Here is a 25189-nt window from a genome sequence, read left to right on the forward strand (position 1 = left end):
AAAGTACATGCTTTTCTTTTTTAATAAGAGATTTACTAATCCTGTTGAGGTTTAAGTCTTTGATTTCTATTAATAAAAGGGATGATTAGACCTTTTTATTTAAGATAAGTCTTTTATTTCATATGCAAATAGTCACCTATAGGAATAATATGTGAAAGTACACTAGTCATCAATGAGTTGTTTGCAAAAAAATGTGTTTTTTTTTTTTTTTTTAATGGTGAGGATTAGGCAAGTGCTCTATCACTAAGCTCATCCTCAGCCCCCCAAATGAGTTATTTTAAAAGAGAATATTCAAGATAAATGCTAGGAATTATAGGTGTGGTGGGAAAAAAATAATTTCAGAATCAAATCAAATTGGGCAAATCTTGGCTTTGTAACCTTAGCCAAATAATTTCCCAGATATTTGGTTTCTTTATCTGTTTACTTAGAGCCAAAACAAAGCAACTCATTCTTTGTCAGGTCCTCTTAACAAATGTCTATAATAGCTCTTTAAAAATTCATGGGGTAAAAAACAAAACAAACAAACAAAAAACCTTATAATTTCTTCCCTAAAACATTGGAGAGGCAAAGGAGAAGAAATAACACAAATAAAAAAGGTACTTAGATTTTCAATATAAATTAAATGTATAGTTCCATAAAATGAACATAATGTGTCTTAATTCATGAAACTGCACTTATGTTCAATCATAATTCTATTATTAGGTAACAAAGAACTATGAGCCATCTTGGATAATCTTAGGCAAACTCACTAGTGTTCCTAATCTCACTGGCCTTCATAACCACATTGAAGGTGTCTAAGTACTCGAAAGCTCGGTTATGCAAAGCATGGTCCATGGGCCAAATCCAGCAACATCCTGTTTTACAAATAAAGTTTTACTGGAATATGAACAGGCTTATTATTTACATATTATTCATAGGCTGATTTCATGCTACATGGCAGAGTTGTACAACTATCACCACATGACCCACAATTATTTATTATCTGGTCTTGAGGAGAGAAAGTTTGCTAACCACTACTCACTGATCACTACTCAAAGATTTAGTTTGTTTATTTGATATGTTAGTTCCTGATTGGGGATTAGACAAAGAGATTGTGTAAGAATGTAAACCAATTATGCTATCAAGTTCAATGCTTATTTCAACTTTATTTCTCATTGCCAGACTTTCTCAATAAAAGACAGTCAGATACAGATTACTTTTCTCAGTCGTAGGTAAAAATCATTTCATTGACCAGCTACTTTGAATATCACTACTCTAAAGGTATAAGGTGGAAGGGGGTAGAAATTACCCAAATCTCAAAAGGGATTTTGGTGTTACTTACAGACTTAATTTGACACAAATTTCTATAGAGTTTTGTGGCATAAGGTGATAGGCTTAGCAACAAATTAAATAAAACTGAGAAAGTGGTTCTTACAAAGACATTTTTCTACTCCCTGCTCCTCTACCGTTTATATTATTCCCCAAATTTTCCCTGCTATAGATTTCTGTTTCAACAAGGTAAAAGATGACAGTTAATGGGTTTCCCTGTCTTTTCTTGGGAGCAGGAAAGATGAAATATTAGTTCTTCATCAAATATTCAAGAAAATAATACAATTATATATTTTGCCTATTTAGTCTGAGCATATTTAAAAATGTACAATATTAAATTGTATTTCTCTTTAAGTAAAAGGATTTATAAAGCAACTATTCTCTGTAAATATTGGCAATATTATCCCCTGTATTTTAATTTCTGATTTAAAATAAGTCATGCCAGGTGAAGACTACAGAATGGAATTCTAGTAACAAATTTCTTTGAAGAGTATACAATTTCTAACAGCACCAAAAGTAATCTGAATCAAGCATTGATCTGAAAAGTAAAATGATTTAGGGACAGATTTTTATTGCAAATATTTACTCAAAAACTACTATACAACAGAATTTTAATAGCTGCTTAAAACATTTAACATTCAGTAAAACAAAATTTAAGAATTCAAAGCACATTTTAAGAAGTAAAAATGTAGCATTTAAATAAAGTTTATTAGTACTTAAAGCAAACTATTATTCTTCATATTATTCTATATCTATTATGTTCTAGATGATAAAAAACTGAAAAATCAATTTAGCAGCCAACTTATGGGTAAATTAGGCTACTTTCCCCAAACCAGTCTTCTATATCACTCTTTTAGGTCCCGTTTGAAGTTTCGATTTTACAATTAAGAAAAAGTCACTTAAACATGACTGAATACATGTCAGCACATGTTTTCAGTTTACTGCTTTACATTATCTACATTATACCATACTTTGGTTTGGCTTCCAGACCATTTTTATGGGTCTATTTCTAAGGAAGATATTAAAACAATATTAAAAGGATAGTAGCTACAGGAGTTTCAACAATGAATTTCTACTTTATACAACTAGTACATCAAGGGATTTTTGCACAGCTTACATACTGACCAAAAGCACAAATATAAATTTATATTTTATAATTCCACTTTCACTGAAAGTTTAATTAAAGGTAAGCTTACAGCCTGACAGGCTAACACTTGTTATGGAGGTACACAGATTCAAAAATTCTGTTTACATGCTTCTGACAGACTGGAATGTTATACTGAATTCAAAATTAAGTTTGTGTTCATCCAAATTCTCATTAGATCAATTTAGCACTCTAAGCATGCTCCATTTGCCAGCATTATACTTAAAGCCTTTATAACAATGCCAATCAGCCATTATTTAAAATCTATTACTCTGAAAAGTACATGATTTCCAAATCTCTTTCTTTAAAAGTAACTTAAAAGGTTATACAGATAATAAGGATTTTAAGCTTAGGACTGAAAGTTTGAAAAATTTTAATAATATAACTTATATTCTCATAAATCCATTCATATCTACAACCAAGTCCTATTTCTTCAAAAACATAGCCTTTGATCTCACACTTAGCTTTCATTAAAATCCTGTTCGTGTTTTTAAAAACTTGGAAATCCATACCATGCATGCTGTAGTTGGTGAACTGATTTAATAACTTAGATTGAACATACATGTGAAGAGTATGAATGACTTCCCTCACATTTTCTTACTTCTGAACTCTACCACAGCACTACTGAGCTCACCTGATTGCACTGTTCCAAATGCTCTTTCTGGTGGTGTGCTACAACTTAGAATGACTAAATTATTTCAACTTTGTTCTTTTTCATCTGCCAAGTCTACTGTTGTCTCTCTTGTGCTTGGACTATCTTCTCCAGGAATGTCATTTGTTTGATCAGACACTACTTCATCAGTGTTGGCAGAAGAATCACCATTTTTCTGAAGAATCTCTGTACTTTCATACTCAAGTACCTCTGATGGTGTCAAAGGTTCCAAATGAACACTGCCTTGCTCACTAACATCAGAACTAACAGATTCTGATTCATCTCTTTTTCTCAAAAACTGATCAATGCTAACATCACCTGATGGTAACCACAAATCCTTAATATTCTTCGAAGAAAACCTAGCTTCACTGGAGTTGTGATCTTTAATCTGATCACTTGAAATTATGTTTTCTGAACTTTGGCCCATTTTCAATTCCATTTCCTGACAAATGTGCTGTCTTTGTTTTTCTTTCTCCATTTTATCTGCATCAATATTTGAATCATAACTGAAGATTTTCTTTGAGCCAGTTTCCTTGTCTGCAAGACAGTTATTATTTTCTTTATCTGAAACTGTTGTGTTTTCTTCACTTTTTGTTGCTAATGAATCTTCAAATAAATTTGTATCACATCCATTTTTTTCTTCTGGTGAAGAAGCTTTATCTTGCTTACTGAAAAAGAGAAAGTCATTTATTATCTTTTTCTTCATAAAACAATGTATTTGAGCACCATCAAAATAAAGACATTTGCTAAGAGAAAAAAAAATCAAGGCATCTTTGCTAACTGAAAAGGAAAACATATGCAGATCCCCTGTCTTTGATGGGAGGTTACAATTTAGGAGGAGGCCATTTTTTTATGCAAGACTGAGAGAAACTTTGGAGACACGTTAAAAAGACACTCAGGTAGTCTATCAGCTGATTTTAGTCTCAGCTGTCATTATTTCATCTGTTTAAGACCCTGGCCTGTTTTTAGTTAAAATTTAAGTGTTGTTATTAATTTGTCAGAGCACCTAACATGAGGAATATATTTGAAAAAAATATATTGTTTTCTGTACTGGTTTTTGTATTCTCTTATGCTTAAAATGTCTTTTCCTATGCAAAATCAGATATGCATTGACAAACATGTCCCTAATTTTTCACTAGCTCGATTAAAAAAAAAATGCCTGAAAAAATATATACATATATACAATATAGACCTATCTTTGTGTGTACAGATTTAAACTACCTGGAACTCAGACTTTTTCCCAATGAATTATGCCAATATCCTAGCAACATTTTCAAATAGTCATTTATCATTTATTGAATTAATATATCCATAAAGCTATTTTTCTAAAATTTATGCTGTTCCATTGATCTGTTTTTAGATTATTTGGGGGCCAATACCACACAGTCTTAACAACAGATTAACAATGTACTTTATTAGGTAGAGCAAATTACCTATATTCTGTTACTATTCATAAATTTCATAGTTTAAAAACATAAAGGACATTTATTTGCACAAAAATGATCATTAAAATTGTGCTTAAAATAGTAAACACACAAATTAGTATCTAACACGGAGAAATAATAAAATAGATTATGGTATTAATAAATGGAAAAATATAAATCTTATTTTAAGTTTGCCAGTTTCCAAACCAAGTCTCACTGAGATATTCAACTTAATACTGATTAAATCTACAATTAATTTGGCAAATCATCCATCATGCAAGTTATCTCAGTAAACTTTTGCTTTGTTTTATACACATTTCTCATTTTTGTTACTATTGTGAATGAGCTTTTTGTTCAGTATGTTTTATAATCACTGATCTATCAGAAAGATTCTGTTTTTTAATTTTTTTACATTAAACCACCTTATTAATTTCAATCATTATTAGTTCATTTTCTTAGATTTTACTGGTCAATTACATCACATGCACCACCTACCTACTCCAGAACTCAAGAAAATTTGATAGATGAAGATAAAGCTAGATAACTTTACTACTAAAGTCCAATATATACTTTCATAAGGCCTTATTCAGTGATTTACTTTTTTGGGGACAAGAAATTAATTAGTCTCAACAGACTAACAATTAATCCATTGTAAAACACAGAATAAATAAAGAAAAGGGTAGAATACTTAATCTAGAACACTGAATAAAGTTCTAATTAGAATGCTTAAAAGAACTATGAAACATGTCGTGTTTCATAGAGATCTACCTAAGCACTGAAATTTTAAAAACTTCAACCTCTGAATTTTCAAATTTTTAGCTTTATAGCTTTTTGAAAACATTTTAAGATTTCTTATTTGCAATAACTGTCCAGTGTTATAACCTGTAGGATCTTATAACTGTTTTCATTTAATAGGGATAACTAAAATTTATTAACATTTAGTTACTTAGTAATTTAAGTATTACTAAGTACTTTTTAAAAGATTTTACAACTTATTAAATGTACTGTACATGTTAATAAGATTTAAAAACCAAGAATCTGGAATATTTTTGTTGAAATAAAAATTTCAACAAAATCATTATTGAAACCAATAATATACACAAAAGGCTATAGAGCCCTTTGTCAGTTAACTATGAAATAATGTGGTTTACATGTTATTTTATATGCTTAAATTAAAAGAGATTCAGTTTTTCCTTATATTTACCTTTCAGAATTTGATGATTCTGTTTTTTTTTCAGCCACATTAGATCTTGCAATTTCCTGAAATGATTCACAATACTTTACTTTTACATTCATGGCTAAACTTAAAGAAAAGTATTTTTATAAGACTAAACATTCTAGATAAAAGGAACTTAAGTATCCAACAAAGAAATTCTGAATACAACAAAGAAATAGGAAAACAATTTTTTAATCTCAACTAGACTAATTCTCATAATAGAAATTAGAATACTTATTATTATTAGAAAAAGTGTTAGAATAATTCTCATAATAAAACTAGAATTTGTAAAAATATCAACCCATAAGGATTTCAGTGAATCAAAAATTTCTGGATCAAATTCAAGAAGCAGTTATCCAGTGATATCAATACCTACTGTCCTTATATCTCTTTCAAATATCAGCTATAATTACAGTGGAACAAAAAACTAGTAAAATAAAACTGAATTTTAATAACAAGATGCATCCACAGGGGGTGGGAGGAGGAAAAGAAATAACTGACAGTATTTGCTAATAACAAAAGTAAAAAATTAATACTTTGGAAAAATTCACACCCCCCACTGATGGTTAATTATTTCACTAATAATGGTTAGTTAATATCACTAATATTAATGAATGTGATTTCTTGATATTCTATAACATAACATGTCAGCATTTGGGATATCCAAATAATTCAATGAACCAATATTTTTCAAATGACCAATGCATAATGTTGCAAAAATACACATGGTTAAAAAAAATCCATTCAAAGTTTAAAACAGACCAATAGATTTTGATGTACAAGGTATAAAGAAATTCAATGATACAGAGTCAGATTGTACACTGCAACAAACAAAAAGATTTCACTTGTCTAGTGCTGGTGTAGTATCAGAGGAAAATAATCACAATTATCTGAAAATATTTAAAGTACTGGGTGAAGCTGGATATTTTTCAGATATTTCTACCAAAACAACATATCACATTATACCAAATTCAGAAATATAAGAATCTAGTTTTCTTCTACTAAGACAGACATTAATACTCATGAATGAGTATAAAACAATACCATTCTTCTAAATTTCTTTTGTTTGGGAGAAATAGTTATTTTTCAGAAATAAAAATGTTATTTGTTAACACACACTGGGTTTATTGCTATTACATTAAATCAATCAATAGCCATTTTTAAAATTTCTAACATGGTAAATACAGATTATTTTTTATAGTACAAATGGGTATATGTAAAAAGTACCTTCGGAAGTTCTGCAGTACACACCTATATGGCTATGCAAGGTATCCCTGTCTCCATCTAAACACAACATTTTCAATGGACTTTTGAGCCTCACTCTTTAATCATATGTGGACAGTAATCAACACACTACAAGACATCTGCTAACATGAGAAAGACCAAAATAAACAAAAAAGGAACAAAGAAAGAGGTCTGAATACATGAGAAATGTTGCTGGGGACAAAAGAAAAAAAATGTATCTATATACTTACTATTATCAGAGAGGTATGTTATTGTACCAATTAAACAATAAGAAAACCTCCAAAAACAGAACAAACTGAGAATAAATGACTAAAGAGCTCTTCAAAATTATAAATATTGCAATGAAAAGAGATAAGCAAGAAAAGAAAAGAAAATACCATACACTGAAAGGAGTTGATGCAGGTGATCCAATGCAGTAAAACTGACACAGAGCTCATGATTGAGCAAGCACATGACAGTAACAAAGAAATAACAAAAGGAAACTTTCTAAAAACAGAAGTCTTCAAATGCAGGTTTGTCAAATATACCTACCATAATGAATGAAAAAAGGGCAATGAGCAAACATCACGAAATTTCCAAACACTGGTATAAATATAATCATTACGGTTTCTAAAAAGAGCAAAGTAACCTAAACACCAAGAAAAAGAACAAAAATTGCTATAAGACTTATCAAAAATACTGGGTGAAAGACAGTGGAATACCACTTTAAAACTGCATAGAAAAATAGTTATCTATCCACATTAGCCAAAATACCATTTAAGTAAATATATTTTTAGAAGTGCAAAGACTGTAAAAGAAGAAGCTCTGCTTCTGGGAAAGCTGGTAGAACACACAATCCAACAAACAACAAGGAAACCAAGAAAAGAAGAATTTATGCTTTAGGAAACAGAACATCCAACACCAGACAGTGGCAAAGGAAAACGCATCAGGCTTAAAGAGCAACTAGTTTAAACTGGAGCAAGGATTGGAGAAGAGAACTCCAGACCTTTTCAAAATTTCTCTGTGTGTAAAAACTTTGAAAAAAATATTTTCAAATATTAGGAAAATTGTAATTTTAAAAAAAGCATTATATGAACACAAAATTTTTAAGATGAGCAAAAAAAAGTGTTTTTTTTTAAAAATTAGCTTTTAAATAGTTGGACACAATACTTTTATTTATTTTTATGTGGTGCTGAGGATGGAACACAACACCTCGCATGTGCTAGGCAAGCGCTCTACTGCTGAGCCACAACCCCAGTCCTGCAAAAAAGGATATTTAAAAAAAATTCATTTATTTATTCTAATTAAGTATATGATAGCAGAATGCACTTTAATTCACTGTGCACAAATGGAGCACTTTTCATTTCTCTGGTTGTACACGATGTAGCATTGTACCCTATGTACAGCCACACATGTACCTAAGGTAATGATGTCTGCCTCATTCCACCATCTTTCCTGCCACCATGTCCCCTCTCACCCCTCCCCCCTTTGTCCAATCACATTTCCTCCATTTCCCCATGCCCTCCTGCCCATTATGGATCAGCATCCACTCATCAGAGAGAACATTCAGCCTGTGTTTTGGGGGGATTGGCTTACTACGCTTAGCATGATGTTCTCCAACTCCACCCATTTACCTGCAAATGCCATGATTTTATTCTCTTTGAATGTCAAGTAATATTCCATTGTGTATATATACCACAATTTCTTTACCCATTCATTTACTGAAGGGCATCTAGGTTGGTTCCAGTTTAGGTATTGTGAGTTAAACTGCTATAAACATTGATGTAGCTGCATCACTATAGTATGCTGATTCTAACACCTTTGGGTATAGACCAGGAGTTGGACAGCTGGGTCAAATGGTGGTTCCATTCCAAGTTTTATGAGGAATTCTATACTGCTTTCCATAGTGGTTGTACCAATTTGCAGTTCCACCAGCAATGTATGAGTATACCTTTTTCCCTACATCCTAGCCAACACTTACTACTGCTTGTATTCTTGATAATTGCCACTCTGACTGGAAGTGAGATAAAATTTGAGAGTGGTTTTGATTTGCATTTCTCTAATTAAAACATATGTTGAACATTTTTCATGTATTTGTTGATCGATTGTATACCTTCTTTTCAGAAGAGTCTGTTCCGTTCCTTAGCCCATTTATTGTTGTTGTTATTATTATTATTAGTGTTTTTTGAGTTCTCTATATGTCTTGGAAATTAGTGCTCTAACTGATGTGCATGCAGTAAACATGTTCTCCCACTCTGTGGGCTCTCTCTTCACATTATTATTTCCTTTGCTGAAAAGAAGCTTCTTAGTTTGAATCTATCCCATTTATTAATTCTTGATTTCATTTCTTGTGCTTTAGGAGTCAAGTTAAGGAAGTCAGGACCTAATTGGACATGATGAAGATTTGGGCCTAGGTTTCCTTCTATTAGGCACAGTGTCTCTGGTCTAATTCCTAGGTCCTTGATTCACTTTTGACTTTTGTAGATGGTGAGAGAGAGTGGTTTAATTTCATTTAACTGCGTATGGATTTCCAGTTTCCCCAGCACCATTTGTTGAAGAGGCTATCTTTTTGCCAATGTGTTTTCAGCACCTTTGTCTAGTATGAGATAACTGTATTTATGTGGTTTGTCTCTGTGTCTTTTATTCTGTACCATTGGTCTATATATCTACTTTGATACCAATACCATGCTGTTTTTGTTACAATATCTCTGTAGTATAGTTTAAGGTCTGGTATTAGAATGTTTCCTGTTTCACTCTTCTTACTAAGGCTAGCTTTGGCTATTCTGGGTCTCTTATTTTTCCAAATGAATTTTATGATTGCATTTTCCATTTCCATGAGGAATGTTCCTGGGATTTCAATTGGAATTGCATTAAATCTGTACAATGCTTTTGGTAATATGGTCATTTTGACGATATTAATTCTTCCTGTCCAAGAACATGGGAGATCTTTCCATCATCTAAGGTCTTCTTCAATTTCTTTCTTTAGTGTTCTGATGTTTTCATTGTATAGATCTTTCACCTCTTCTGTAAAATTGATTCTCAAGGTTTTTTTTGAGGCTATTGTGAATGGGGTAGTTTTCCTAATTTCTCTCTCAGCGGGTTTATCACTTATATACAAAAATGCATTTGATTTACTGGTATTGCTTTGTATCCTTCTATTTTACTGAATTCATTTATTAATTCTAGAAGTTTTCTGGTGGAGTTTTTTGGATCCTCTAAGTATACAATCATGATGTCAACAAATAGTGATAAGTTTGAGTTCTTTTCCTATTCGTATTCCTTTAATTTCTTCTAACTGCTCTGGCTTGAGTTTCAAGAACTATGTTGATTAGAAGTGGTGAAAGAGGGAATCCCTATCTTGTTCCAGTTCTTAGAGGGAATGCTTCCAATTTTTCTGTTTAGAATGATGCTGACATTGGGCTCATCATAGGTAGCTTTTACAATATTGAGGTATGTTCCTAATACCCCTAGTTGTTCTAGTGTTTTAAACATGAAAGGGTGTTGTATTTTGTCAAATGCATTTTCTGCATCTGTTGAAATGATCATATGATTTTTATCTTTAAGTCTACTGATGTGATAAATTACGTTGAGTTCCATATGTTGAACCCACTTGCATACCTGGGATGAATCCCATTTGATTATGGTGCACTATCTTTTTAATATATTTTTGTATGCGATTTGCCAAAATTTTATTAATTTTTGTATCTATGTTCATCAGGGACATTGGTCTGAAGTTTTCTTTCCTTGATGGGTCTTTGTTTGCCTTAGGTATGAGGGTGATACTAGCCTCATAGAATGAGTTTGAAAGGACTTTTCTATTTCATGGAATAATTTGAGGTGGATTGGTATTAATTCTTCTTTGTAGGTCTTGTAAAACTCAGATAAGAATTCATCTGGTTCTGGGCTTTTCTTTGTTGGTAGATTTTGATGGCATCTACTATTTCATTCCTCAAAATTGATCTATTTGTGTATGTCCTCATGATTAGTTTGGAAAGATGTCTCTAGAAATTTGTTGATGTCTTCAAGATTTTCTATTTTCTTGAAGTATAAATTTTCAAAATAGTTTTCAATTATCTTCTGTATTTCAAAAGTATTTTGCGATATTTTCCATTTTATCAAGAATTTTAGTAATTTTGAGTTTTCTCCTTTTTTGTTAGGGTGGCTAAGGTTTATCAATTTTATTTTTTCAAAGAACCAGCTTTTTGTTGTCAGTTTTGTCAATTTCATTGATTTCAGCTCTGACTTTATTTCCTGTCTTCTACTTTTGCTGTTGATTTGTTCTTCTTTTTCTAGAGCTTTGCATGTTAACTTTTTATAGTTTTTATGAATGAGCTCAATGCAATGAACTTTCCTCTTTGTAGTGTCCCAGAAATTTTGGCATATTGTATCAGAGTTCTCATTTACCTCTAAATTTTTTTTTATGATGTCTTCTGCTATCCATGCATCATTCAATAGTGTATTATTTAGTCTCCAGGTATTGAAGTAGTTTCTATATTTCACTTTATCATTGATTTCTAATTTCATTCCATTATGGTCTGGTAGAATGCAGGGTAGTATTTTTCTTTCTTTTTTTTTTTTGTATTTGCTAAGAGTTGCTTTGTAGCATACCATATGGTCTATTTTAGAGAAGGATTGATGTGCTGCTAAGAAAAAACTATGTTCACTCATTGATTGATGAAATACTCTATATATGTCTGTTAAATCTAAATTATTGATTGTATTATTGAGTTCTATAGTTTCATCTAGTTCTATAGTTTCTTTGTTTAGTTTTGTTTGGAAGATCTATCCAGTGATGAGAAAGGTGTGTTAAAAGTCACCCAGTAATATTGTGCTGGGTTCTATTTGATTCTTGAAATTTAGAAGGGTTTGTTTGATATATGTAGATGCTCCATTGTTTGGGGCATAAATATGATTGTTATGTCTTGTTGATATGATTCCTTTAAGCAGTATGAAATTTCCTTCTTTATCCCTTCTGACTAACTTTGGTTTAAAGGCCACTTTATCTGATATGAGGATATATATCCCTGCCTGTTTCCACAGTTCATATGAGGAATATGTTTTTTTCCATCCTTTCACGTTTGATCTGTGGATATCTTTTCCAATAAAATGAGTCTATTAAAGGCAGCATATTGTTGGGTCTTTTTTTTTTTTTTCCAATCTACTAGTCTATGTGTTTTAGTTGATGAGTTTTTGCTACTAACAAAGTTATTATTGAAATATGGTTTGTATTCCCAGTAATTATGGTTTGTTTTTGGTTTTGTATTTGACTTGGTTTCTCCTTTGATAGGTTTTTCCTTCAGTGTAGTTACTTCCTTTGCTGATTTTCATTTCCTTCTCATGGAATATTTTGCTGAATATCCTGTAGTGCAGGTGTTCTCATTGTAAATTCTTTTAAGTTTTGTTTATCACGGAAGGTTTTTATTTCATCATCAAATCTGGAGCTGAATTTTGCTGGACATAATATTCTTGATTGGCACCCATTTTCTTTCAGAGCTTGGTATATGTTCTTCCAGGATCTCCTAGCTTTGCGGGTCTAGGTTGAGAAACCTGCTGAGATACGAATTGGTTTTCCCCTTTACATAATCTGGAACTTTTCTCTTGTGGCTTTCAAAATTCTATCTTTATTCTGTATGCTAGGCATTTTCATTATAATATGTCTTGATGTGGATCTGTTGCAATGTTGTACATTTGGTATCCTGTAAGCCTTTTGTATTTGATTTCCCAATTCATTCTTCATGTTTGGAAAATTTTCTGATATTATTTCTTTGAGAGCGTACATTCCTTTGGTTTGTATCTCTGTACCTTCTTCTATCCCAATAAATCTTAGATTTGGTCTTTTGATGCTATTCCATAATTCCTGGAGGTTCTGTTCATGGTTTCTTACCATCTTCACTGTGCGGTCAACTTTATTTTCAAGATTATATATTTTGTCTTCATTGTCTGAGGTTCTGTCTTCCAAGTGATCTAGTCTACTGGTGATGTTTTCTATTGAATTTTATTTGGTTTATTTTTTCCTTCATTTCAAGGTCCCCCCTCCCCCGAATCTTTCTTGAAGTAATCTTTTGCTACCTGTATTTGCTCTTTGTTGGAGTGACGGATTGTCACCTGTATTTGCTCTTATTTCATTGTTTGATATGTAGATCATTTTAATTATGCACATTCTGACATAATTCTAACATTTCATCTACTGTACTGAAAACAGATTCTATTATTGTATCATCTTGGTTTGTTTGGGGCACCCTTTTCCCTTGTCTTTTCATGTTTTCCGTGTGTCTTCTCCTCTAGTAGTGCAAATCCAAGGTGTTATAGTTTCTATCCTATAATTTTATAGTGTCCCTGCAAGTTTCTGGTGTCTTGCCTTTAATGGGGAGATGGATATTAACAGCACCCAATGCAAATGATATACAGCTTTAAACCAAATAGTTTCTGTTTAGATGATTACAGTTTTATCACAATAAAAGAAATGATGTGTTCAATTAATATCTACAATATAGACAGGTTTGCAAAAGGGTCTACAGTTTCTATTGGTGGACAAAGACAGAAATGGGGTAGGGGGGTGTAGGGTGTGTAAGGTAAGAGGTGAGAATATAAAAGTATTAGATGATAGGAGTGAACATGAATCAAAAGAAGTTGGCTTTTAACAGGAGAAAAGAAAGAGGCAACCCTGCTCAAGGCTCTCTCCTGTCTCTGCAACAAGATGGTGGCTATTAGCACACCTAACAGGGATACCTCTGGCATAACCAAGCTTGATGACCTTGATGATAAGTCTTCCAGGTCCTGACTGTTGTCCCTAGATGGCAGTCACCACATTGTAGTTGGCAGCAGTGGTAGCATCAAACCTGTAAGTACCTTGGTGTTGGGCTTTCAGTCAATGGCTGGTGTCCCAAGACAGACGCTACTACAACTAAAGATGGTAGCAGTAGTAACAGAGGTAACTCAGAATGGCAGTGGGGGTGTCCCAAGATGGAGGCAACCACTTTCAGAGGTGGGCTGAAAGGGTGGGACTTACAATGACTTTGGGCTGCCTGGTAAGAGACACAGTGCTGTGGCATGCAGTGCTGTGGTGGGAAGCTGCTGCCAGGCCCTTTCTGTTGTCCCAAGGTGGAGGCTAATATGTGGGGAGAGCTTTGGTGATGGCTGCAGTGTCCCAAGATGGAGGTGGGCCTAGGGAGCCATGCATTGGATAAATGGGGCGCAACAGCCTGGTTGTCTGCTCCATGCAGGGGTGGTCCTGGGCCTGGGCCCCTGTGCAGGTCATTGGGTCAGGGAGTGTGGTCCTGGGTCCCTGCGTGGTTCACCGGGGAAAGTCCTGGGCCTGGACTCTTGTGTGGGTCTGAGGGGCAGTCCTAGGCCTGGGCCTGGACTTTTCCACAGGTCACTGGGGGCCAGCCTGGACTGATGGGGGCCAGGATACATATTTTTACCACCAGAAAAATAATAAATATAGGGAAGGAAAGGATCATAGTACACTTACTGATCCAGCATATGTAACAGTATCAAAAACTATGATGTAACTGCGCTGGGATCAGTGCTGTGTCAAGTCACACATGGGTCTGAGGAGGAAGAAAAAAATGCATATCTCTATATACAAGTTTTTGTGTATTTAATATTGTTTCTCAGAACATTAGTCAACTAATACTGAAAAACTGAAAAGTTCCCGAATTGAAACCCAAAACATTAGCTTAAGTTTAAATATTCTAACCAAATCAGGATTTATTATCATTTAACTTTCTTGGCCTTATCGAAAGTAAACACATCAATAAGTATTTTCAAAATCTAAGTTTTCTCTTGTTGCAAATGAGCAAACTTCCATGTTTGACAATTTCTCTTGACCAATGGACAATTTTGAAAATTTTTAACATTGTTAATTTACTGATATTTCTTTTGCAAGATGCAACTATGGATACAACTGTTAAAATCTCAGAATACCATTTCAAAATCTGTATTAGACTACACTAAGCCCAATGTTGTTTTAAAACATAATGTCAGTTGTATATTACAAATCATTGAAATGGTATATTGCTTTAAACTATTTCAGATCAAACCTCAATAGAGATTAAATTATCAAAAAATTTAAGTGCCAAATCAGTGGTTGTTTTATGTAAATTGTATGTATTTACAGCAAACAACTATTCTCTAATTTAAAAATTTGAAAGCGGGGCTGGGGGTGTGGCTCAAGTAGTAGTGCGCTCATCTGGCATGTGTGAGGCACTAGGTTCGATCCTCAGCATCACATAAAAATAAAATAAAGACATTGTGTCCACCTAAAAGCTAAAAAACAAATATTAAAAAAAATAAAAATTTGAAATCTAAAGAACACTTCATTTTTCATGTCTATTTCAAATATAAAATCAGGCATGTGACTATATGGTTGTCCTCTTCCTCCCTTACCACTCCACGTGTGTCCTACCAGAAGCTGCGGGTTTGGTCAAGGGTATACACATAGCTGTGCTAAAATCTTTCAAACAAGTTCTCAAAACATTGGTAATCTTAATTTCTATTTAATAAATACTTTCCTCATAACTACTGATATTCTCATGCAGTGATTCATGTATTTCAACTTCTTAACTTTTTCATTTATTTTCAAAGTTGGAAAGAATGTTCATCTGTGGCTAATGTTTTGCATTTATTGAATATACTTTCAAAATTGCTTTCTGTCATTTGTTGTAAGCAGAGAGTAGACAGCCTTTCATGAAATGTGCAGTTTTATGTACACTCATTGTATTTTCACTATAGAGCTTCAAATTATTCCATTTGATTCAAATTTCATACTGTACAGATAGTTTGCATGGTATTTTATAATCAAGATGCTTTTGGGCTGGGGCTTGGGCTCAGTAGTTGAACTCAGGAGCACTCAACCACTGAGCCACACCCCCAGCCCTATTTTATATTTTATTTAGAGACAGGGAATCTCTGAATTGCCCTAGCCTTGTTAAATTGCTGAGGTTGGCTTTGAACTTGGGATCCTCCTGCCTCAGCCTCCCAAGCCACTGGGATTATAGGTGTGAGCCACCGTGCCCGGCAAACATCATCTCTTTCTAATTAATTAATAATTTCATAAACCAGATAATATCTAGATTTTTTTAAGTTTTATTGGGATAAAATTTTCTAATTATTTCTTTTGTGTCAATCAAATCAACAAAACTTTCTTTTTTTTTGTCATGACATTATTCTTAATGTAAATATAGCTAATAATCAGATACATTTATTTATGATTGATTACATAAAGTATTTTCCTTTTATTCTCAATAGTATTTCAGATTTAACATAATTTTCTAATAGCATTATAAATGTTTTGAATTTTATTAGACAAATAAGACAGATTCCTTTGTATGATTATGCATATCATTACAATATATCTTATAAAAGTTCAAGTAAATTAGAAATAGTCCTACATCAGACTTTCAATAATTTCTTGTGTACTCTTAAGAGGTAAACTATTTTTGCATAAAATATATATCTAGAACCACTCACACATATTTTATCATATTCTATAAGGCATCATCTATTATCAGTTTAAATATATTTTTAAAAAATCTTCAATTTAGTGACTTGGGAGGCTTAGGCAAGAGGATTGTGAGTTCAAAGCCAGCCTCATCAACTTATCAAGGCTCTATGCAACTCAAGGAGACCCTGTCTCTAATAAAATACAAAAAGGGGCTAGGCATGTGGCTCAGTGTTAAGTGCTTCTGGGTTGAATTCCTGGGACCAATGGAGGAGGAAAAAAAAGTATGAATGAAAACGCAATAAAGCAAGAAGTTTTAAGTATACATGAGGAGATCATGATAATGAATTCACTAATGGAACACTTTAAAAAGATTAATCTTCTGCAAATCTTTGCCCATCTTAAACAGATTTTCAAAATCTAAATCATGAGCTTAGCTAGATCCACACTCTATTAAAATCACTTTTATTTTGGTCACAATGAAGGATTAAAATTTACTTCAAAATTATCTTTTTTTTCTTTTTCTTTTTTTTTTTGGTACTGGGAATTGAACCCTCAGGTGTTTTCCCACTGAGCTACATCCCCATCCCTTTTTATTTTTTAGTTTGAGAAAGAGTCTGACTAATTTGCTTGAGAGTCTTGCTAAGTTGTTGAGACTGGCCTCAAATTTGTAATCCTCCTGCTTCAGCCTCCTGAGTTGCTGGGATTACAGGTGTGTACCACAACATTCAGTCAGTGTTTTCTTTTCCTTGTGCAACTAGTATGTTCTCAAGCTTTTGAAATTTCTAACGTATCATTTTCTTTCTTTTTTATAATTCAAAGAAAATTCTTAATTGTAACTCTGAATTTCATGGTAATTTTGTCTAAGGGTTTTAATGTTAAGAACTTCATCATTTTTAGTAGATAAACACTGTTTTTCTAGACAGACCTGTTACTGCCCCTGTAGTTTTGATCAATTTCTTCACACATTTTCTTCTGAACATTGTACCACTTGGCTTTTTAGATACAATATTTGTTTGAGAAAAAAAAAATTAATGTACATTGAAAATGTTTATTTTTAACTAACACATTTAGCTAAATATATTTAATTTATATAATGAGAGTCAGTTTATGAGTGAGACAAATCATAAAAGAGAACATTACCCTACTCCCTACCACCTTATATTGGCTAGCAAACACTAAGTAACAAGCACCAGCAGTACTGTTGGAAGAAATGCAAGAGTGTAGATAATGACACTCCTGGAGGCTCAGTCTCAAGCGAAAGTCAAAAGCTGAGTATGGAGCAAGAACACTGAGAAAAAAATCCCCATCCTCAACATAAGGAATTACTACAGGTATTGAACCTGTGGTTGTCTTGAGGTAATCATAGCAATGAGAAAACCAAAATTCAGGTGAACGCCTTCCTAGACGGCCGCAAACTCCACACTAAAGGCCTAACATAAGAAAAGGTATGCACATTTCCACATACACATACTCTTTACCCCGGTCTCACAATAGTGTCTGGCTTTCCACCAAACATGATACAACATACAGAAAAGCAAGGTGAAAAATACCTCTAAGAACACAAAGGTAGACATGATCCAGATTCTAGAATTATCAGACATAAAATTTTAAATTACTACAGTTAATATGTTAAATGCTTTAGTAGAAGAAGGGTCAATATGCATAATCAGGATAGGATTTTCAATAAAGGGTCAGAAATTCTAAGAAGAATCAAATCAAGTCCTAGAAATAATAACAAACAAATTTATCATTATAGAGGTTAAAAATGCCTTTGATGGACTCATCTGTATACCTGGCACAAATAAAAAATGAATCAGTAAATCTGAAGATTAAAAAAAAAAAAAAAGAGTCAGTTGGGGAGTGGAAATCAAAACCAGGCATTTAAGAACAGGGCTAACATCAAATGGTTTAACATATGTGAAATTGGAACTCCAGAAGTAGTAGATAAGAGTTGGTTCAGAAAATACCAATTAGGATAAATGCCAAAAACAGTTAAAGACACAAATAGATAAACATATAAAAAAGCAAACAAACAAAACAGACTTAAGACATGTCATGTTCATACTGGTTGATAATTTAATCTTGAGAGTATGCAAAGAAAAATCACATATTACATAAAGACAATAATTATAGAAAGACATCACATCAGAAAATATGCAAGCTAGAAGACAATAACATTATTTAAACCAATTGTTTGAAAGAAAAAACAAAAACAAAATTGGAAATTCTGTACCTACCATAAAATATCTTTCCAAATGAAAAAGATATCATTAAACAAAAAGCATTGGAAGAATTAACTGCCAGCAGGCCCGCAACATAAGATATAGGAAGTAAAGGGAATATGACAGAAATGGAGAGCAACATCAAGAAATGAAAAGATTTGGAAATGTCCCAGAATATAAAATCATCTGAAACTACTAATTTTCCAGTGTGCCAAGTGATTGACGTTTTAATTATTTCAGGATTTTTACTTCATAAATTTATATCTATTACACAGTAGTAAATTAACATTATGCAAGTGAAATACATGTTTGTCAAAATGAAAAAACCTTAACATTTTACTTAAAATTAGGTATTTTTATAAGATGAAAATTTTGAAATCTATTTTTTCCTATTACATGCCAATAATTGTTGCTGACACATGCATTTTGAAATTTAATTTTTTAAAAAAATCACACCAACAATATTTTCAAAAGTCTAAACCATTAAGAAAAAAAAATGAAACAAACTTTACCTTAGACACAGATTCTTGTTCCTTAATGGGCACTTCATTTTTTAATCTTGAAAACAAAATAAATACTCATTATTTTATACTTACAATGATGAAATATGAAAGATTTTGCATGATTATAATAATTAAAATGTAAATCTAAACCAATATATATTTTATGACATAATAGTAAATTGGACCTCATATCAAGGTAAAAGTAAAATGCAGGCTATTAAACAAAAGATTTATTAAATGGTTAAAAATGAATAAAGACATGTATTTCTCTATCAAAAAGCAAGAGCATTTAAGGAATGTACTCTTTGCTAAATACAATTTAAAAGACATAAAGAATTACTCCTTAAAAAGAAAAAGCAGTATATATACATATATGTATACATATACATACACATATAAAATATACATTAATATTTATTATAATAGGACTTAAAAAGTGAAAAGAACCTTTTTCTATAATGAAATTCCATAATAATGTCACTTCAATATGTATTACAATTAAGTTACTCTAGAAGCAGTAAAATCTCAGAAATAATCTAGAATTTTGAAGTATATTCTTAAAAACCTCCATAATCACTGCTAAACAATTAACTATACTTTATAAACCTCCTGACTCCTAAACAATGCTTATTATAACTTATTAACAATATTAACAAAGGTATATACCATCTAGAAAAATCTTGTAAAATAATCTACAATGTAACAGCTAGCTTTTCTAAATGACCTTTGTTTCATAAACTGATGACTAAAAATATTATTTGGAGAATTTAAGCATCAAAAAATATTGATATTATATACTAAATTTGATTTTAATGCACATAAGGAGGTCAGCCAACCTGACCTGAAATGCCATTAATCAAGAGTTAATTGATGAAGGCTCAGTAACTATAAGAAATAGTATATTTAATACAAGCAATAACTACACTGACTTTTAAATTTCATAGACAAAAATGAAGATACCTAATAGGACAAAAATGTCATCTCTTATAACGTTCTCTCATGGCTAGGCAATAGCAAAGACTCTTCCTCTTTATGAAGTGCCTATGCATTTTAAAAATTAGGAATATAGGGGCTGGGTTGTAGCTCAGTTGTAGAGCACTTGCTTAGCAAGTGTGAGGCACTGGGTTCAATCCTCAGCACCACATAAAAGTAGAAATGAAATCAAGGTATCTTGTCCATCTACAACTAAAAATTTTTTTTTTAAAAGTTAGGGCTATAAAAGGAAAGAGTGTATAGTTCAGTGGTAGAGAATGTGCTCAGTATGCACAAAGCACTGGGTTCAATATTCAGCACCACTAAAATAACAATGATGGTGATGATGATAAAGTGGCTATGGCCTTTTTTTTGCATACTGTTATAATTGGTAGTACATTACAATAAGTTAAAATTAATTTGTTAAACAAGTTGAACTGAATAAAACTTGAACAAAAGATTGATCAAATACATTTGAGGTTAAAGATTGTGTGATTATCTCAATTATCTAAACAATATAAATAAAGATGAGACTGTATAAAGTATATATAACTTCATTGTTTTAATGGAGCATATGGATAAATAATTGTTTTAAGAATAACATGTTTAATGAAAAAACATTGTTAGTCTAAACATAGATATTATATTAATGAAGCATTGAAATAAATTTATCTTATAACTGATTTTTATTTCTAAGCATTTGATCATTTTAAATTCAATTTGAAAAAACTAAAACAAATGGGCCAGAAAACACCTAAAAATATAAAATATTTTGGGGGCTGGGTAGAGTGCTTGTCTAGCATGTATGAGGCCCTGAGTTTGATCCCCAGCAAAACACACAGTTATTTTCTTTTCCGTTTACTATTAAAATGTTATCAAAGATCTTATACTCTTAAAAAAAATTACCATGCTAATCATTTTCAATATGGGTATTATAATAAGTTAGTTTTATGCAGCAATTAAAAATAAAAGCCATTAAGCATGTTTAACTGGTATTGCTGGCATTTCCACTGGGGAAAGTGAGTCCTCTGAGTATCACTGCAATGGAGGTTAGTGATGTAAATTGTTATATTTCTCCATTTTACTAAGAAACTGGTAGATGAGATCATGTTAAGTTATTGGAATAATTAATATTAAGATGTCTATGATGGGCTGGGGTTGAGGCTCAGAGGTAGAGTGCTTGCCTAGCATGCATGAGGCACTGGGTTTGATCCTCAGCACTACATAAAAATAAAATAAAGGTGTCCACCTACAACTAAAAATAAATAAATAAATATTTTTTTAAAAGATGTATATGATCCCAAATATTGTTTTGTGCCTTTTACTATAAAATAATTCTCTTCTTAAGGGACAGGCTTATAACAACCAGTAAAAGCATTTAGAAAAGTAACTCTAATATCAATTAGAAATGTACTTTATAAATTTCATCATCATATATTTATAACTAAAATTTTATAACTAGAGATGCATACTCTAAGGTTAATAAGTTCTAACATAACTACTGATATATTATTAACATTTCAGGAAAGAAAAAAATTTTCATACCTGTAATTCTTATTCATTAAAGATACTTGCTGAAATAATCATCATTTGAGATATTCAACTGCTTTAGAGAAGACAGTCAAATTTGCTAAGCTCAAAGTTCTGAGCTAACGACCTGCCTTTAAGTAATTACACTTTTCACCTGTAAATGTACTTTTTTAATAGAAAAATGTAGTGTAGTATTTAGGACATCTGAGTTCAATGCAAAGAGAACAGAAAGACTGGTGATCAATTTCAACATCATTAGCAAATAAAATTGAAAGTATGTAAGTTTTCTTCTCTATAGAAACCTGTTTAAATAGATTTGTTTTTAAATAATAATCCCTTTTCTGTAAAGTCCTAAATGAAATTAATGGTTTCCTGTATTTTTCTGCAGGTCACATGACCAACATAAGGCTACATATAAAAGGAATATTCTGATTCAATGACACTAGTTATGTTCTTTTGAGGCTTCATTCACACTATAAACATACCACAATATGGGGAGATGAGCTGTAAGGAGGGAAATATTCATTCATCCATAAACTCAGGCCAATAATAGCATTTATCTCAGAAATCGGCGTGCATTAAATGAGTAAATGAACATCAAATACTTGGAAGACTATAGGGCACATTGTATGTGATCAATAAATGTTACCTATTATTATTTCCAATCTTCCTGCTCAAGACTTGCTTGAGAGTGCACAACACAGGCCACTTTTACTCCCTAAATTATCTCCACTGTTTTGATTCTTCTGTCAAGCTTCCATACTACTCTTAAACACAATATATTCAATACTTCTTTTGATTTTTGGACTGGGATCAGCCTTATTTGTTCTAGTATGAAATGATCTATTTCTGAACACCTGGTTTTGAGCTATCATCTAAAGTTAGGGAAGAAAGCAGAAAAATCATTCTAGATAGAAGACAGAACTAGATAAAGACAGACAAGCAAACAAAGAAAACAAAATATCTGCATGTGAAAATGTCAAAAAAAAAAAAAAAGACCACCCATGTAGGCAGAATTAATGAAAGAGTAGAAATCTATTGTGTTATGTGGTTTTGTTGGCAAAACTGAATTATACCATAGACATTTCATTTATAATCTATAAACGACCCTTAAGACCAGGAGACCAAAAAAATTTTTTTAAATGGCAGTAACTACAGAATCACTAGCCAAAGCTGGTATGGTTTGTTCTAAATGATGAAGTACACAACAGTGTCATTTATCTTTGCATCTCACTGTTTCTCCCATTCTTTCACGCTAATCAGTTATCAAAGGCATTAGTCCCAACTGCCAGGAACCACTGTTATTAGTATTATTATTTTATATCAGAGAGTGAACCCAGTGGCACTTAACCATGAGCCACATCCCCAGGGTCCTGCTAAGTTGCTTAGGGCCTCGCTATATTGCTGAGACAGACTTTGAACTCTTGATCCTCCTGTCTCAGCCTTCCCAGGCACTGGGATTACAGGCATTAAATATGTCACCACGCCTGGCCACAAAACCACCACATCTTCATGCACAGCTCCTATCTACTGACTAGCAACTTCATATGAGGAACAAATGTGTTATATCCACCTTGAAAAGAAAAAACTATCTTCCAGTTCCCCAAAATTTGATTTATTAATGACTGTGAGAGAATCTAGGGAAAAGAATCTCTCATACCTCCAACCCCAGTCACATTTCAAGTTAAAGAAAGATGCCCAAACTCATAGATCAGAGTGGTTTGGTGTTTGGTTTTTCCTCCTTCTCCTCTTCCTTCTTCTAACGTAAATATATGAAGACATTTTGACTATTTTGAACACTTAAGATTCTATAACTTGGGTTAAACAATGATTCTTCCAAGTTCAGAAATTAAGAAAAACAATGGTGTAAGCCCTTATTCTTTGATGTTCATAGACTCAACGTGAGTAAATATTTTTAACAGAAATTTTGATACAGTTTAAAATGTAAGACTTAGAGAAAAACATTGTCATTCTACCCCTAGAAGAGTTTACTTATTGCTTGCATATATGAAAAACAATTAATGACTTAACAGTTTAGTTGCGAGTGGTATAATAAAATGATATTTTCACTTTTAAGAACAGGTTCTGATTCCTTCTGGGATAGTATTTCACAAAAATTATAGCTATTCAATATATATAATTATAATGGTTTAAATGATTATGAAATCAGCTGGCTATGTGGCCCTGTGAAGATATGAATTCAGCATGAACTTCATGTCTACATTTTTGATTCTCCTATTCTATAATTACCATGGTGAATGACATCAATCATGTCTTTTATTCATGTGTTCATTTCCAACACCTGACACAGAGTCTTGCACATTGAAGGCAGGATATCAGTGTCCAGTGTAATGACTTGTGAAAAGATTTATCTATATTATACTATGAAAAGAGTAACGTGCTAAGGATGAAACCCAATATTTCTCTTGCGATTCTTTAGCTTTAAGGAAAGTCAGAATTCTGTTTCTATTTCTTCTTAGTACATTTAAATTAGAGGAAATTTAATAAAGTGTATATACAAATTTAATCTTTAAAGCACACTGTGCATCTCTTAAATCTTCAAAGATTACTATCAACTTCATTTCACAGATGAACTGAGGCAACTTGACCACAAAGTTGGTGAGAAAGTGCTAGGGCTGATATTTTACCTTTAGTCAATACACTGCATTTTGCTTAGACAAACTTGGAAGTCACTTGAAGAACTAAATTAATTTTTAAAACCACTTCAAAGTGTGCTTTTTAGGATATCTGATTCAATCAATAAGAAAGATAACTCATTAAGTAGCCTAATTTTCCAAATTTCAGTTATTGTGCATTTACCACAGGCTCTTACACTCTAAAAATGGTCTAGAGGGGAATTACCCTTTTATTCTCACTTTTTGTCAAGAAAACGTATCTTACAAAACTTTACTTCTATGTTACAACTGATCTACACAGGTAGGTACACTGGAAAAGAGGGAAAATGGAGATTAGGGAAACAGAAAAGAGCAATTTCATGACTAAGTTCAATAATATCTCTAACATTCAAGAGAGGCATTGTTGAAAAATCATTTCAAAGTTCTACAAAAGAAATAGCTATGTGACTACTGCTAACTAGAAGAACTATACACTCTTACAAAATTAACAGCCAAGATTTATGGACATAAATACTTGGTAATAATAAATTTTTCTTCAAAAAAAGGATTCTGTAAGTTAAAAAAGCATGATTTCCTTCTAAACAGGATTCTGTACCAGTTTTCAAAAAGGCAGTGTTGTTTCCCAGTCTTTAGACAGAAAAAGCCAGAATTACTCTCAATTCTACATTAGAAAATTTGTACACAAGATTCAATTAAAGCACTGTGATGTCATCCACCAAGCAGTCTGGAGGAAAGTACTGTGTGAGTCAAAATTACAGATAACCACAATGTCAATGTACTGCCACTGAAACTCAGTGACGATAAGATTCTATAGATTCTAGGATCCCCTGCCATCAGGAAGTGGCAGTACTCACAGGAGTAACAGGATTAAGAGCAGGAAAGCTGGAGTAGGAGCAGTGACAACAGTGAG

General features: G+C 32.3%; 1 protein-coding gene across 4 annotated transcripts in view; it reads right to left on the reverse strand.

Moving 5' to 3' along the window:
• Positions 1 to 1120: 1120 nt before the first annotated feature.
• The window catches only part of Znf280d (zinc finger protein 280D), a 122157-nt gene continuing 98088 nt past the window's right edge, over positions 1121 to 25189 (reverse strand). For all 4 annotated transcript variants that reach the window (XM_071608295.1, XM_027925932.2, XM_071608296.1 and 1 more), the window contains 3 exons: positions 19151 to 19196; positions 5733 to 5788; positions 1121 to 3772 (listed from right to left, as the gene is read on the reverse strand). In XM_071608295.1, the coding sequence (XP_071464396.1) occupies positions 3151 to 3772; positions 5733 to 5788; positions 19151 to 19196 (724 nt within the window). In that variant the 3' untranslated portion in view covers positions 1121 to 3150. The remainder of the gene's footprint in view (positions 3773 to 5732; positions 5789 to 19150; positions 19197 to 25189) is intronic.

This window comes from Marmota flaviventris, chromosome 2 (genome assembly GCF_047511675.1).
Source record: "Marmota flaviventris isolate mMarFla1 chromosome 2, mMarFla1.hap1, whole genome shotgun sequence".
Taxonomy (NCBI): Eukaryota; Metazoa; Chordata; class Mammalia; order Rodentia; family Sciuridae; genus Marmota; species Marmota flaviventris.